General features: G+C 36.2%; 1 protein-coding gene across 3 annotated transcripts in view; it reads right to left on the bottom strand.

The window, feature by feature from the left end:
* Nucleotides 1-12,698, bottom strand: part of LOC123561860 (serine/threonine-protein kinase 11-interacting protein-like) — a 208,017-nt gene that overhangs the window by 182,250 nt on the left and 13,069 nt on the right. For all 3 annotated transcript variants that reach the window (XR_008372707.1, XR_008372706.1, XM_053552821.1), the window contains exons 8-14: nucleotides 10,375-10,478; nucleotides 8,186-8,317; nucleotides 7,487-7,721; nucleotides 4,551-4,829; nucleotides 3,473-3,742; nucleotides 2,292-2,431; nucleotides 898-1,041 (exon numbers count right to left, since the gene is read on the bottom strand). Coding sequence is in view for 1 of the 3 variants with exons in the window: in XM_053552821.1 (XP_053408796.1) it covers nucleotides 898-1,041; nucleotides 2,292-2,431; nucleotides 3,473-3,742; nucleotides 4,551-4,829; nucleotides 7,487-7,721; nucleotides 8,186-8,317; nucleotides 10,375-10,478 (1,304 nt within the window). In the remaining 2 variants the exon portion in view is untranslated. The remainder of the gene's footprint in view (nucleotides 1-897; nucleotides 1,042-2,291; nucleotides 2,432-3,472; nucleotides 3,743-4,550; nucleotides 4,830-7,486; nucleotides 7,722-8,185; nucleotides 8,318-10,374; nucleotides 10,479-12,698) is intronic.

The raw sequence follows: 12,698 nt of genomic DNA, 5'->3' as shown, positions 1-12,698 counted from the left end.
CCAGACTGTCACAAAATACGACCGTCTAAATATTCAGTAACATAAATTTAAGGGCCATAATCCAAGAGTGCCTGGGGTGATTTAGATAGTTATCAAACTGGGCCAAGATATTATACCCATAAACATTGTCAGCAAGTTTGGTGAAGATTGGATGAAAACTGATCGACTTAGAGGGCGGACAAGGCTAAATTCACAGTTTTTCGAGTAATTCAAGGACCATAATCCAAGAGTGCCTGGAGCGATTTGGGTGGTTATCTGATTTAACCGAGATATTATGCCCACAAACATTGTCAGCAAGTTTGGTGAATATCGGATGAAAACTGCTCGACTTAGCGAGCGGACAAGGCTAAATTGGCAGTTTTTTAAGTAATTCAAGGGCCATAATCCTAGAGTACCCCGGACGATTTGGGTGGTTATCAAACTTGGCCAAGATATTATGCCCACAAACATTGTCAGCAAGTTTGATGAAGATCAGATGAAAACTGTTCGATTTAGGGAGCGGACATGCTTTTGGACGCCAACCGCCCTCACGCCAAACACGGGTGTTCACATAGTACGCCCCGCTCTTTCAGAGACGGGTGTATAAAAAACCGTTTAAAATTATTTTTTTTAGATTAACAATGGGTCATAATTTATGGTGTGTAAAAGAGTCAATTTTAAATGAACCCCTTTCGGTAGTTAACTGTAAATGTTTGACACCACTCCATCTGATACTGAATGAGAAATTTGGCAGGTAAGATTTGAGGGATATATGTAAGATGTTCATAAATTTGAGCAAATATTGTGCAAAACTGGAAACATAGACAATGGCAGTTGTATATGCATCGTTCCCCCACTTTGTAGGGGCACAAATGGTTCAGGTTTGACAACAATGCAGACTATGTGTTATATTCATACCCTAGCCTCATCCTCAGACTCCACAGCATATCGTCTGTGCCTCAGATCTTTACGTACGTAATCAAAGTCCAGATTGAGTATTGTAAACACAAAGCCTCCAATAATATCATGCCCATAGCATTTCTCCTCTGTTCTTCTTATTCTCTGTTCAAATAGACAATTTAATATCTAACACATCTTTCATTGCTTTTTCACTACAGAGCAAGACATACATACATTTTCTATTTTATATGGATATGCAACACAGAAGTAACGCTTCACATTATTTTTAAGAAAAAAAGAGAGCAAAAGTACTGTTGATTATAATGGAATCTTCACTTTGAAGTGGGTGTGATCAAGGCAAGAAGGTGACCAGGTGTGGGTACACAATGTTTATAATAAATGTTCATGGAAAAGAATGAAAGACGTTTAATGAAATTCTACCAATTGGTTGGTTTTTTATGTACAAATCTGTGGATTTTTAAACAACTAAAGGGCAATAACTCTAAAGTTAGTAAAGAGATCCGGACGAAATTGTATATGCTCAACCACATTATGGTGATCTAAATTCCATTTAAGTTTCATAGTTCTAGGTCAAATATATCACAAGTTATGAAGCAGAAATTGCCATATTTATAGTACCCTATATAGTTAACACAAGAAACTTCTAAGGGCCATAGCTCTGGTGTTACTTGGGCAATCTGACTGAAACTTGACGGGCCGCATAATCTCATAGTGGTGAACACATTTATGAAGTTTTATTTAAATATTACCAACCACTTCCTAGATATGGCTCCGGACGTGGAATTTTCATTAAATCAAGGGCAATAACTCTAAGGAAAATTGACCAATCCAATGTTGGTTCATGTTTATTTCAAGTTTTATGAAATTCTACCTGCTAGTTACTGAGAAATGGCTGCGGACGGATGCAGGCACGGATGCACGCACAGACAACGCCATTTCAAAACCCCCCGCCAATGAAATCGAGAGGGATAAAAAAAAAGTTTAATGGTTACTTTAAAGGTGATATTGCTGGTAGTGTAAAAGATTTGGCATACACTAAAAGCCGCTTGTTCGACACTTTAATCTGCTGTTAAACTAAATGCTACTTAAATTTTGATTCAAAATACTAGTCTTGGTGGGAAAGACTAGTATGATGTTTTGATTTTACTGTGAAAACTTTTAAGTGTTCATAACCCTCAACAAATACATTTGATTTTCTAAGTTTTCTGAAATGTTGAAATATAACCCCATAACTTAATTGACCATTAGCTTAATCATCTGTTAAAATTTCGAATAACTAGGTCCTGGGCTCTTTTTTTTTTTACTGGAAATAATGTGTGAGCATTTCTTTTCCTTCAATTAAGTATTCAATTTTACAGCAAGCAAAATATAAAACAGCTAACAGAAGTTACCTTCAAGCTTTTGAGATCTAAGGCAGCTATTTTGTTCCCACCGAGATCTTTCTCTGTGATAAACCTCTGATTGATCGTCACAATCAACTGTTTCATCTCATCATCTGGTAACATCATAATGAATGGCTCACATTCTGATCCTGAAAGTAATGTTTTCACTTACTTACATACTGTGAAATCATTAAAATTAAATATTCGTGGGGGACTAATGTTTGTGGATTTCGTGGTTGAGTCAATCCACGAAATTTAATCCCAACGAACAAGTGAAAATTCCCATTCATTCTATGTTCGAAAGTTGAAATCAACAAATTCATATCCCCACGAAATTGCAATTTTGACCAAAACCACGAAATTTCATGCCCATGAAATTAAATGATTTTACAGTATTCCATAATATATCAGCTCTAAAAGTTGAACATTTTGTAAAACAACAGTCAAAGGTCATTAACTCTAGTTTGGAGGCCGGTATCAGAATACCAAATTTGTGTTCAATAACACCCAACACAATTTTTGTTTAACTTTAAAGAAGTCCTGTAGGTGCTATGGTATATTTTACTGACACTCAGACTGTGGTTTTAATTAAAATGTCTTACATGGAAATATTATTGAAAAACTTACTGGACAAATTCTGTACTAATCAATGAAACATAATGACATACAAGTCTAATATCATCATGGAATATTATTGAAAAACTTACTGACAATATTCTGTACTAATCAATGAAATTAATGACATACAATCTAATTCAACAAGAAACTGTTTTGGTCAAAACAACTTCATACAATTTAGCTAGATTACCACACTGAATGATTAATAATTATTTCGAAGGAATGAAACTGTGTTGGTTTTTGGCAAAAAAAAATTATTTCTCAGGAATATGAATTTGTTGATTTCCACTTTTGCAGACAGAATGAATGGGAACTTTTGTTTCTGGGAATTAATTTTTGCGGATTTTACAAATTTATTAGTCCCTACTGAATATCATTTACTTCCAATAAGAATTTTAACAAAAACCCTACTTTCTGACTATAGGTAATATATGTAGGTATTTCAAACAAATATTTCTATCTTGGGATCTATATTTATGTTAAAGCAAATATTCATACAATTTAAATATAAATGAAAACAAATCTCTATTTGAAGCTAATTTTATTTTACAGATCTCACTCAAAAGCCCTACCATACTGTTCAGAATTATCTTCCGTAGGTGATGTTGGAGAATCAGGAACGTCATCTGAATACATGTGGAAAATTCTTCTAGTTTTCTTTTCCTTAGTTTTGCTACCAGATTCTGACTTCGGCAAGGAATAAATATCTGTTGTTTCTCCAATCGTGACACCCTTTGGGGATGTAGGGGAGAGAACTGCCCCCTGACCCTGGGAGCCAGGAGAGGTAACTGGGCTATGGACTTCTGGATGTATGACCTCTTCAACCACAGGTTGTGGTGTCTCTGTACAAGAACATATACAATGATGTTTACAAACATGATGAAGTAAACTGGAGCTATTAACATGCTTGTTTATACATTTATGTGGAAATTGCTGAATTTAGTGCCATTTGAGTAAAATTGCAAGGTCATGGACAAAACTGGACAAAATTGAGAAAGAAATAGAACATGATGACCTTAGGTGGCTTTAACAATTTCAGTAGATCACACAAGGAAAATATCCTGGAATGGCCCAGCCATTTCTGACAAAAATGTTTTTTCAATAAATACATATAGGAACCACTATAATAAAGATTATACAAAAGGCTACACCCTAGAAACCATGTTTCTGCCAAACCAGAATAATCTGAACTGCTTACATAAAATTAATTCAAAATCTGACCAGCAGTTAATGAGACTTTGACATTTGAAGATTCATCTATTTTTTGTGTTTTCAAAAAGTTGGTTGGAGGTAACTGGTAAATGACTCTCATATATACAGAGTGAAAATACATACCATTTAAATCAAGAAGGAATTTTGGCAGGACTTGAAAATTTCTTCGAGACAGCAGGAATTTAAAGATAAGCAAGTCTAAGACACCAAGTTTCAACTGTTATTTAATCTTTAGAAGGAAAGAAACATTCACTTAGCTAGTTTTTGTCAGTTTACATAAGGATTTATTTCTTGCATGTTTAAGTTCTCTGTATGCAAGACACAAGTTTAATTTTAGTGTATCCTGATAAATATTCATTAAACGAGGACATATTGGTGTATCAAACATTTAGAAATACCTTTAAACATGACTGTATTTTTTCTTAAGATGTAGCATACCTTTAGTATCGCCTTTATACACATTTTCATCTTTCTCTTTCTCCTGTTTACTGATACCGTTCTCTTTCAAATTTTTGTTCTTGCCATGATGAGTGTCTGGAACATCTTCAGGTGTTATGTCAGCCTGGTTCTTCTGCAACAGATCACTTTGATTGGCTGACAAAGCATTTAACCAATCATCTTTATAATATTCTCTCATTCTCTCGTAATACTTCTCATCTTCTTGTCTCTGAGCTTCAAGTTCAGAATCCTCTACATAGGATGTAGATGGTGAATTACCTGAAATAAACAAAAAAAACTTAATGACTGCTTATCTCTCACATGCCAGTCTTAACACTTCCGTATCACTTGCATTAACAACAGCTTATCTCTCACAAGACGGTATTAACGACAGTTTATCTTTCACATGAGTCATTTGACAGTCTTGATAGCTTATCTCTCACAAGATGGTATAAACGACAGCTTATCTCTCACAAGAGAGCCTTAGCAGCAGTGTAACTCTCACATGACAGCCTTAGCAACAGCTGAAACATACTACATAACTATAGCAACTAAAATATTGCTGAACAAGAATGATATCAACATTGTCTGAAACAACCTCCCTCAAAATGGTTGACAGAATTATATCATAAAGTCTAGAAAGGAGCTTTTTCAAAAAAAAGTTTCTGAACACAAAACTCCTGCTAATATGCATATGTCTGCTTGATGTAGATGATGTATACCAATTTTCATTTGAATTAGATGGAAACTTTAGAAATTTAGTACACAGCATTTAAATGTAGCATTTCAAAGACCAAAAAGAGCCATAACTAAAAAAATATGGTACCAGACATGAAAGTCTCACCAATAATGTGCATTTCCATTTTATGCAAATGATATATACCAAGTTTCATTTAAAACTGTGTGAAAATGGTAAGAGGTGAGTGCACAATAAAGCATAATGGACTAACTGGAGGACGGACAGTTCAAACACTATATGCCTCCCCCGTCTACTCAATACCTGGCGGGCATAAAATGACTGAACAAGAGGACCATGATGGTCCTGAATCGCTCACCTCTTCCCACATGACCCAGTTTTGAGTATGATGTCATTTTTTCTATTATTTGACATAGTGACCTAGTTTTTGAGCTCATGTGACCCAGTTTTGAACTTGACCTAGATATTATCAAGATAAAAATTCTGACCAATGAAGATCCATTGAAAAATATGGTCTCTAGGTTTTTCTATTATTTGACCTATTGACCTAGTTTTCGAAGGTACGTGACCCTGTTTTGAATTTTACCTAGATATCATCAAGGTGAACATTCTCACTAATTTTCATGAAGATCTCATGAAAAATATGGCCTCTAGAGAGGTCACAAGGTTTTTCTATTTTTATACCTACTGGCCTAGTTTTTGATCGCACATGACCCAGTTTCGAAACTGACCTAGATATCATCAAGGTGAACATTCAGATCAATTTTCATGAAGATCCATTGAAAAATATGGCCTCTAGAGAGGTCAAAAGATTTTGATAATTTTAGACCTACTGACCTAGTTTTTGACCGCAGTTGACTCAGTTTCAAACTTGGCCTAGATATCATCAAGATGAACATTCAGACCAACTTTCATACAGATCCCATGAAAAGTATGGCCTCTAGAGAGGTCACAAGGTTTTTTATTATTTGACCTACTGACCTAGTTTTTTACGGCACGTGACCCAGTTTCAAAATTGACCTAGATATCATCAAGGTGAACATTCTGACCAATTTTTATGGAGATCCATTCACAAGTATGGCCTCTAGAGAGGTCACAAGGTTTTTCTATTTTTAGACCTACTGACCTAGTTTTTGACCGCACATGACTCTGTTTCGAACCTGATCTTGATATCATCAAGATGAACATTCAGACCAATTTTCATACAGATCCAATGAAAAATATGGCCTTTAGAGAGGTCACAAGGTTTTTCTATTATTTGACCTACTGACCTAGTTTTTGATGGCACGTGACCCACTTTCGAACTTGACCTAGATATCATGAAGGTGAACGTTCTGACCAATTTTCATGAAGATGTCGTGAAATATATGGCCTCTAGAGAGGTCACAAGGTTTTTCTATTTTTAGACCTACTGACCTAGTTTTTGATAGCACGTGACCCAGTTTCGAACTTGACCTAGATATCATCAAGATGAACATTCAGACCAACTTTCATACAGATCCCATGAAAAATATTGCCTTTAGAGAGGTCACAAGGTTTTTCTATTATTTGACCTACTGACCTAGTTTTTGATGGCACGTGACCGAGTTTCGAACCTGACCTAGATATCATCAAGGTGAACGTTCTGACCAATTTTCATGAAGATCTTTTGAAATATATGGCCTCTAGAGAGGTCACAAGGTTTTTCTATTTTTAGACCTACTGACCTAGTTTTTGACGGCACGTGACCCAGTTTCGAACTTGACCTAGATATTATCAAGATAACATTCTGACCAACTTTCATAAAGATCCCATGAAAAATGTGACCTCTAGAGTGGTCACAAGGTTTTTCTATTTTTAGACCTACTGACCTAGTTTTTGACCACACGTGACCCAGTTTCGAACTTGACCTAGATATCATCAAGATGAACATTCTGACCAACTTTCATGAAGATCCCATGAAAAATGTGACCTCTAGAGTGGTCACAAGGTTTTTCTATTTTTAGACCTACTGACCTAGTTTTTGACCGCACGTGACCCAGTTTGGAACTTGACCTAGATATCATCAAGATGAACATTCTGACCAATTTTCATAAAGATCCCATGAAAAATGTGACCTCTAGAGTGGTCACAAGCAAAAGTTTACGGACGCACGGACGGACGGACGACGGACACTGCGCGATCACAAAAGCTCACCTTGTCACTTTGTGACAGGTGAGCTAAAAACATGATATTGTCAACCTAATTCAAATAATACTACCTGATGACTTGGCCAAGTATTCTTCTTCTAGAGAGTCTTCAATATTTGCAATCTTTGGTAATCTCCCCTTGCTTCGTTTTCTCCTGTGTCCCCGTTTCTTCTTGCTGCCATGGGGACTGAGCTGGGAAACAGCTATATTTGATTCCGTCTCTCTGAGATCATGCTTACCAGAACCATTTGAAACACTTGGGGTTTCCCGATCATAAATACTTCGGTACTGATTTTCTTGTAAAACCTAAAATTGGCAGCTTAAACTGGTTAAACAAAATATATAGTTTGGAGCAAATATCCAGTACTTAAAACTTGACTCATTACTTACAAAATTATGATTTTCTGAACATAAAGCTGTATCGGGTTATTTTGTAAACAATTTTATTCTTAACTTTATTTGTCAGACTCCATTCATATCTAAGAACTTAACAACATAAAAATATATGAGACGTGCCATGAGAAAACCAACATAGTGGCTTTGCGACCAGCATGGATCCAGACCAGCCTGCGCATCGGCACAGTCTGGTCAGGATCCATGCTGTTTGCTAACAGTTTCTCTAAATACTATAGGCTTTGAAAGCGAACAGCATGGATCCTGACCAGACTGCGTGGATGTGCAGGCTGGTCTGGATCCATGCTGGTCGCAAAGCCACTATGTTGGTTTTCTCATGGCGCGGCTCATATCCAAAAGGAACAACAGCAACATACTTCAATTTCATGGTGAGAAAGTTTTTTTCCATCCAACAAAAACACACCCAGTCCAGCATGTGGATGTATGTACTGTAGTGACAGGTTCCTATGGTCAGTCCTGTAACTCAAAGGATTTCCAAGCAAGCAGAGCTGCAAACAAAATATCATTCATCATAGAAACACGAAAAAAGACTTGAAAAAAAAGGTCTGTTTTTATAGTCCACAAAAAGGCTGTAAAAAGAGCTTGGTTTTTTGCCCATTACCACAGTTAAAAATGTATTTTATATCTATTTCTCATTGGTTTACAGTGTTTACTGTAAAAATATTTCAGTCAATTAACCCTTACCCTGCTGAATTTCTATAATGAACTTGTCCATCTTCCAATTTGTACAGTACCATTGATTATTCCAAGGGGTGTTCATTGAAAATTTACAGACTGAATAGCGAACAGTGCTCTTGGTCTGCACTGGTCGCAAAGGCAGAATCACTGGCTGCCAGCAGGCTAAAGGTTAAACTTGTTTTAAAAGGTCATTGGCTTGAGTACTTTAAAAGTTGAACAACACTCAGTTTTAAAGATAATTCTTGCTTTCGGGTATTGCTGGGTGGTATGTCACTGTTTAACATGGTAATACATTCCTTAAAGTTTCATAAGGTTTTAAACTTTATGTTAAAAATGGTGTAAAACAGCTGTCCAAAAACATGTTATGAGCCGCGCCATGAGAAAACCAACATAGTGACTTTGCGACCAGCATGGATCCAGACCAGCCTGCGCATCCACGCAGTCTGGTCAGGATCCATGCTGTTCGCTTTCAAAGCCTATTGGATTTAGAGAAACTGTTAGCGAACAGCATGGATCCTGACCAGACTGCGCAAATGCGCATGCTGGTCTGGATACATGCTGGACGCAAAGCCACTATGTTGGTTTTCTCATGGCGCGGCTCATATGCATAACTACATGGTTAGAAAAGTGCTACTTTAGATACTGCACATGAACTTTTAAAGTTAGAGCCATAAAGGGAGGTTATCAAAACTTTCTACTATGTTCATCAATATTCAACCCTTTGACAAATATTTCGGACAATAATGATCGGAAATAGGACTTTAACAAGAAAAATATATATTTCTGGTTCACAAAAGAAAATACAGCTACCACATTTAAACAAAGGCATTATGATTCTGTAACAAAAAGTTAGGAAAGCAGTTTATAGATGATACAGTCAAACTCGTGCTGAAAGCCACCTGGCAACAGACACCATGTGGCTTGTAAGACCATTGGATTCATTTCCCACCATATACATCCGCTGTGTATTATAACCTGTGAATACCGACCAGGTTTTGGCTCTTACAAGCATTGCTATTATATATCGGTTCAACTATAGTTCTAACCCACTCTGTAACAATTTACTTATCACTAGTGTAAATATATAATGTGGTATAACTTTTTCAACAAGAGCTGTCCGTAAGCAGCCAATGCACGACAAACAGAATTGTTCAGAATTCCTGAAGCAGGAATATTACCCTAAATGTTAAAATATATATAGAGTTTCAATCAAGTATCTGCATTAGTTTTGGAGATAGTAACTTGCATGCAAAACTTTAACCAGGATTTTCTAAGTCCAAAAGGGGGCATAATTTGGCCAAAATGCAGGTCAGAGTTATGAGACTTAACTTTAACCAGGATTTTCTAAGTCTAAAAGAGGGCATAATTAGGCCAAAATGCATGTCAGAGTTATGGGACTTGATGCTATCACCTAGTTTTATAGCCCCAAAGACACATGAGAAGTTTCGTATCAATATCTGCATTAGTTTTGGAGATAGTAAATTGCATGCAAAACTTTAACCTGGATTTCTCAGTACAAAAGGGGGCATAATTTGCCCAAAATTTATGTCAGAGTTACAGGACTTGACCTACTGAGGTTGGTAATTGACCTAGAAAAAAGGAAAAAATAAATTTCAAAGCTATATGCCTTAAAATGATAGCTATACGTACTTGCATGCAAAACTTAAGGTGTGACGCCGACGCCAATGCCCGGGTGAGTAGAATAGCTCGGACCATTCTTCAAATAAACTAGCTAAAAACACATGCATCTATCACTTACATGCCCATCCATATAACAAGTGTCCTTTTGTCACAAGAACATTTCAGAAAGTGAATAAGTAGTTTGAGAAATATTGCTGTTTGAAACATTATCTTATCAATGGCTCACCACTTGAAGTCTTTTGAGTGCTGCCAGACCTTGCAGGACCCTGTGATCCAGTAGGAAGTTCTCAGATACATCCAGCTCCTCCAAGGCAACCAGCTCCTCTATACCTGAAACAAAAACAGCAGGTTCTTGCAGGGAATACCCCTTCTACAAATTTTGTTACTGTTCTAGTACATGTCACTTGATTTTCTGAAAAGAAAACTTTTAAAGCCCCAACTTTTACTACCCTGGCAGTAAGTTTTGTAGGAGGGGCCTATCAAATAACAAGGCTACTCCAGGCTGTCTGTCAGCTAAAAATAGCTCACTTTCAATGATTCACAAATCAAATGTAAACAATGGTCAGTTGAAGAAGAAATATGAATTTACATGTTTTGATGATTACAAATTATCATTATACATATTTTGTGCATCCATATCAATATCATTGTTATGAAAAATTGAGTTGAGACTAGCATTCCTGATTTTTAAACTTCTTATTAATGTAAATTGAACAGTGAAACTCGAAATCAAACATTCTTAACTTTTCTGTCATTGCTGGCAGGTCCATTAATTGAGATAATGTAGCAATAAATGCAGAAATGATAAACTATTTAAGTCTGAGATGTAGCACAATGCACACAAATTAGCAAGTGTTGCTGTGATAAGGTCTAATAAAAATGATAAGCTATTTGAAATAATTTTCACTGTATGTCTGTTATTTAGTTCCCTATATCTCTAAAACATTTTTTAAATAACACATAAAAATATAACTGCAGAAATGATTGAATATGATATTCTATTCAGTTTAAAAATTCAAAGTTACTTTTCTGGAAAAGTTTTACAATGCACTCTAGGTGTTAATTCTACTGATACATAAAGCTTTCTGCTGATCAAGTTTGTTGATAAAATTAACCACGTGGGAATTGTTTACATTCTCTGTTTTCTCTAGGGTTCATGACCTCATTAGCTCCTCCTGGCAAATTCAAATTTTTGGCAGTTAGGTTTAAATAATTTTTTGAAACTATACTTCACAATTTTTTGTTTTAAAAAATAAAAACACCAATTGATAAAGAATGTTTCAATGTGTATTTATGCAATTTTTCATAACTTTTTATCCAGTAGTTCATTTAAAATTTTGAAAAAGGGCTCTCTAATGTGAAACATGCATAATTTATATAAAAACCTGCCCCAGCGCCATCTTCTGGCTTTTATATGGCAGTTGGGGGTTTAAGTAGTATGAAAGAAGAGATCTTCCAGGACGTAACAATTACATAATTACACAAATTTATACATATATCTTTAACAACACTAGATGTGTGTCCATAGGACACTGGTGCCCTGATTACCTTATCTATCACTGTATGGATATAGGCTTCTTGTTGACAAGGGTGTTAGAGGGTTTAATTCCCAAATAAAACCCTAGGTGCAGAATTTCACATGCTGAACAACCTTTCTATAAAGTTTCACGAATACAGGTCAAATGCTTTTTTTAGAAACATGGAACACAAACTTTTAGGCCCTTTGTGCATATTTTTGACTGAGTCAAGGACCTTAACTTTGGTGTTGTGGAGTGAAATCCCAAACAAAACCCCTGGCGCACAAATTCACATGCTGAACAATATTCCTGTAACGTTTCATGTCTCTATGTCAAATTCTTCTTACGATATATGTATGCTCTTTATGAGAATTTTTTTACTAAGCCATAACTCTGATCTGGATGGGTGAAATTTTAAACAGAAATCTGGTGCACAGCTTCACATGCTAAATAACCATCCTGTAGTTTCTAGACCAAATAATTTTTGAGATATGTGGCACACAAACTTTTTTACCCTTAACCCTTATCCTGCTGGCAACAAATGATTCTGCCTTTGCGACCAGTCTGCGTGCAGTCTGATCATGGTCTGCACTGTTCGCCATTCAGTCTATAACTTTTTGGTATGCACCCCTTTTAACAGTTAATGGTACTGTCCAAATTGGATGATGGACAAGTTCATTATGGAAATTTAGCAGGGTAAGGATTAAAGCATATTTTTGGCTAAATCAAGAGCAGTAACTCTGGTCTACCTGAGTGAAGTCCCAAACCAACCCCATATGCAAAACTTCACTTGTGTGGTTACAATGGTTGATAGGGCAAAGACTCTTTCCTTTGGAGGTGAAGGCCCCACCTTCGATTCCTTGCTACTCCCATTGCGGTGTCTCCTTTGGCTATGCACTTTATCATAATTGCCTCAGTCGACCCAGCTGTAAATGAGTACCAGCAAATTGCTGGGGATAACGTATAATTGGTTTCAACTCTTCTTAAAATAGGGTCACTCTAAAGCTCTACAGAGCTCATTCCAACTTATGTC

Source organism: Mercenaria mercenaria, chromosome 10, assembly GCF_021730395.1.
Source record: "Mercenaria mercenaria strain notata chromosome 10, MADL_Memer_1, whole genome shotgun sequence".
NCBI lineage: Eukaryota > Metazoa > Mollusca > Bivalvia > Venerida > Veneridae > Mercenaria > Mercenaria mercenaria.
The sequence above is the reverse complement of the archived record's forward strand: the minus strand, read 5'-3'. Positions and strand labels throughout refer to the sequence as shown.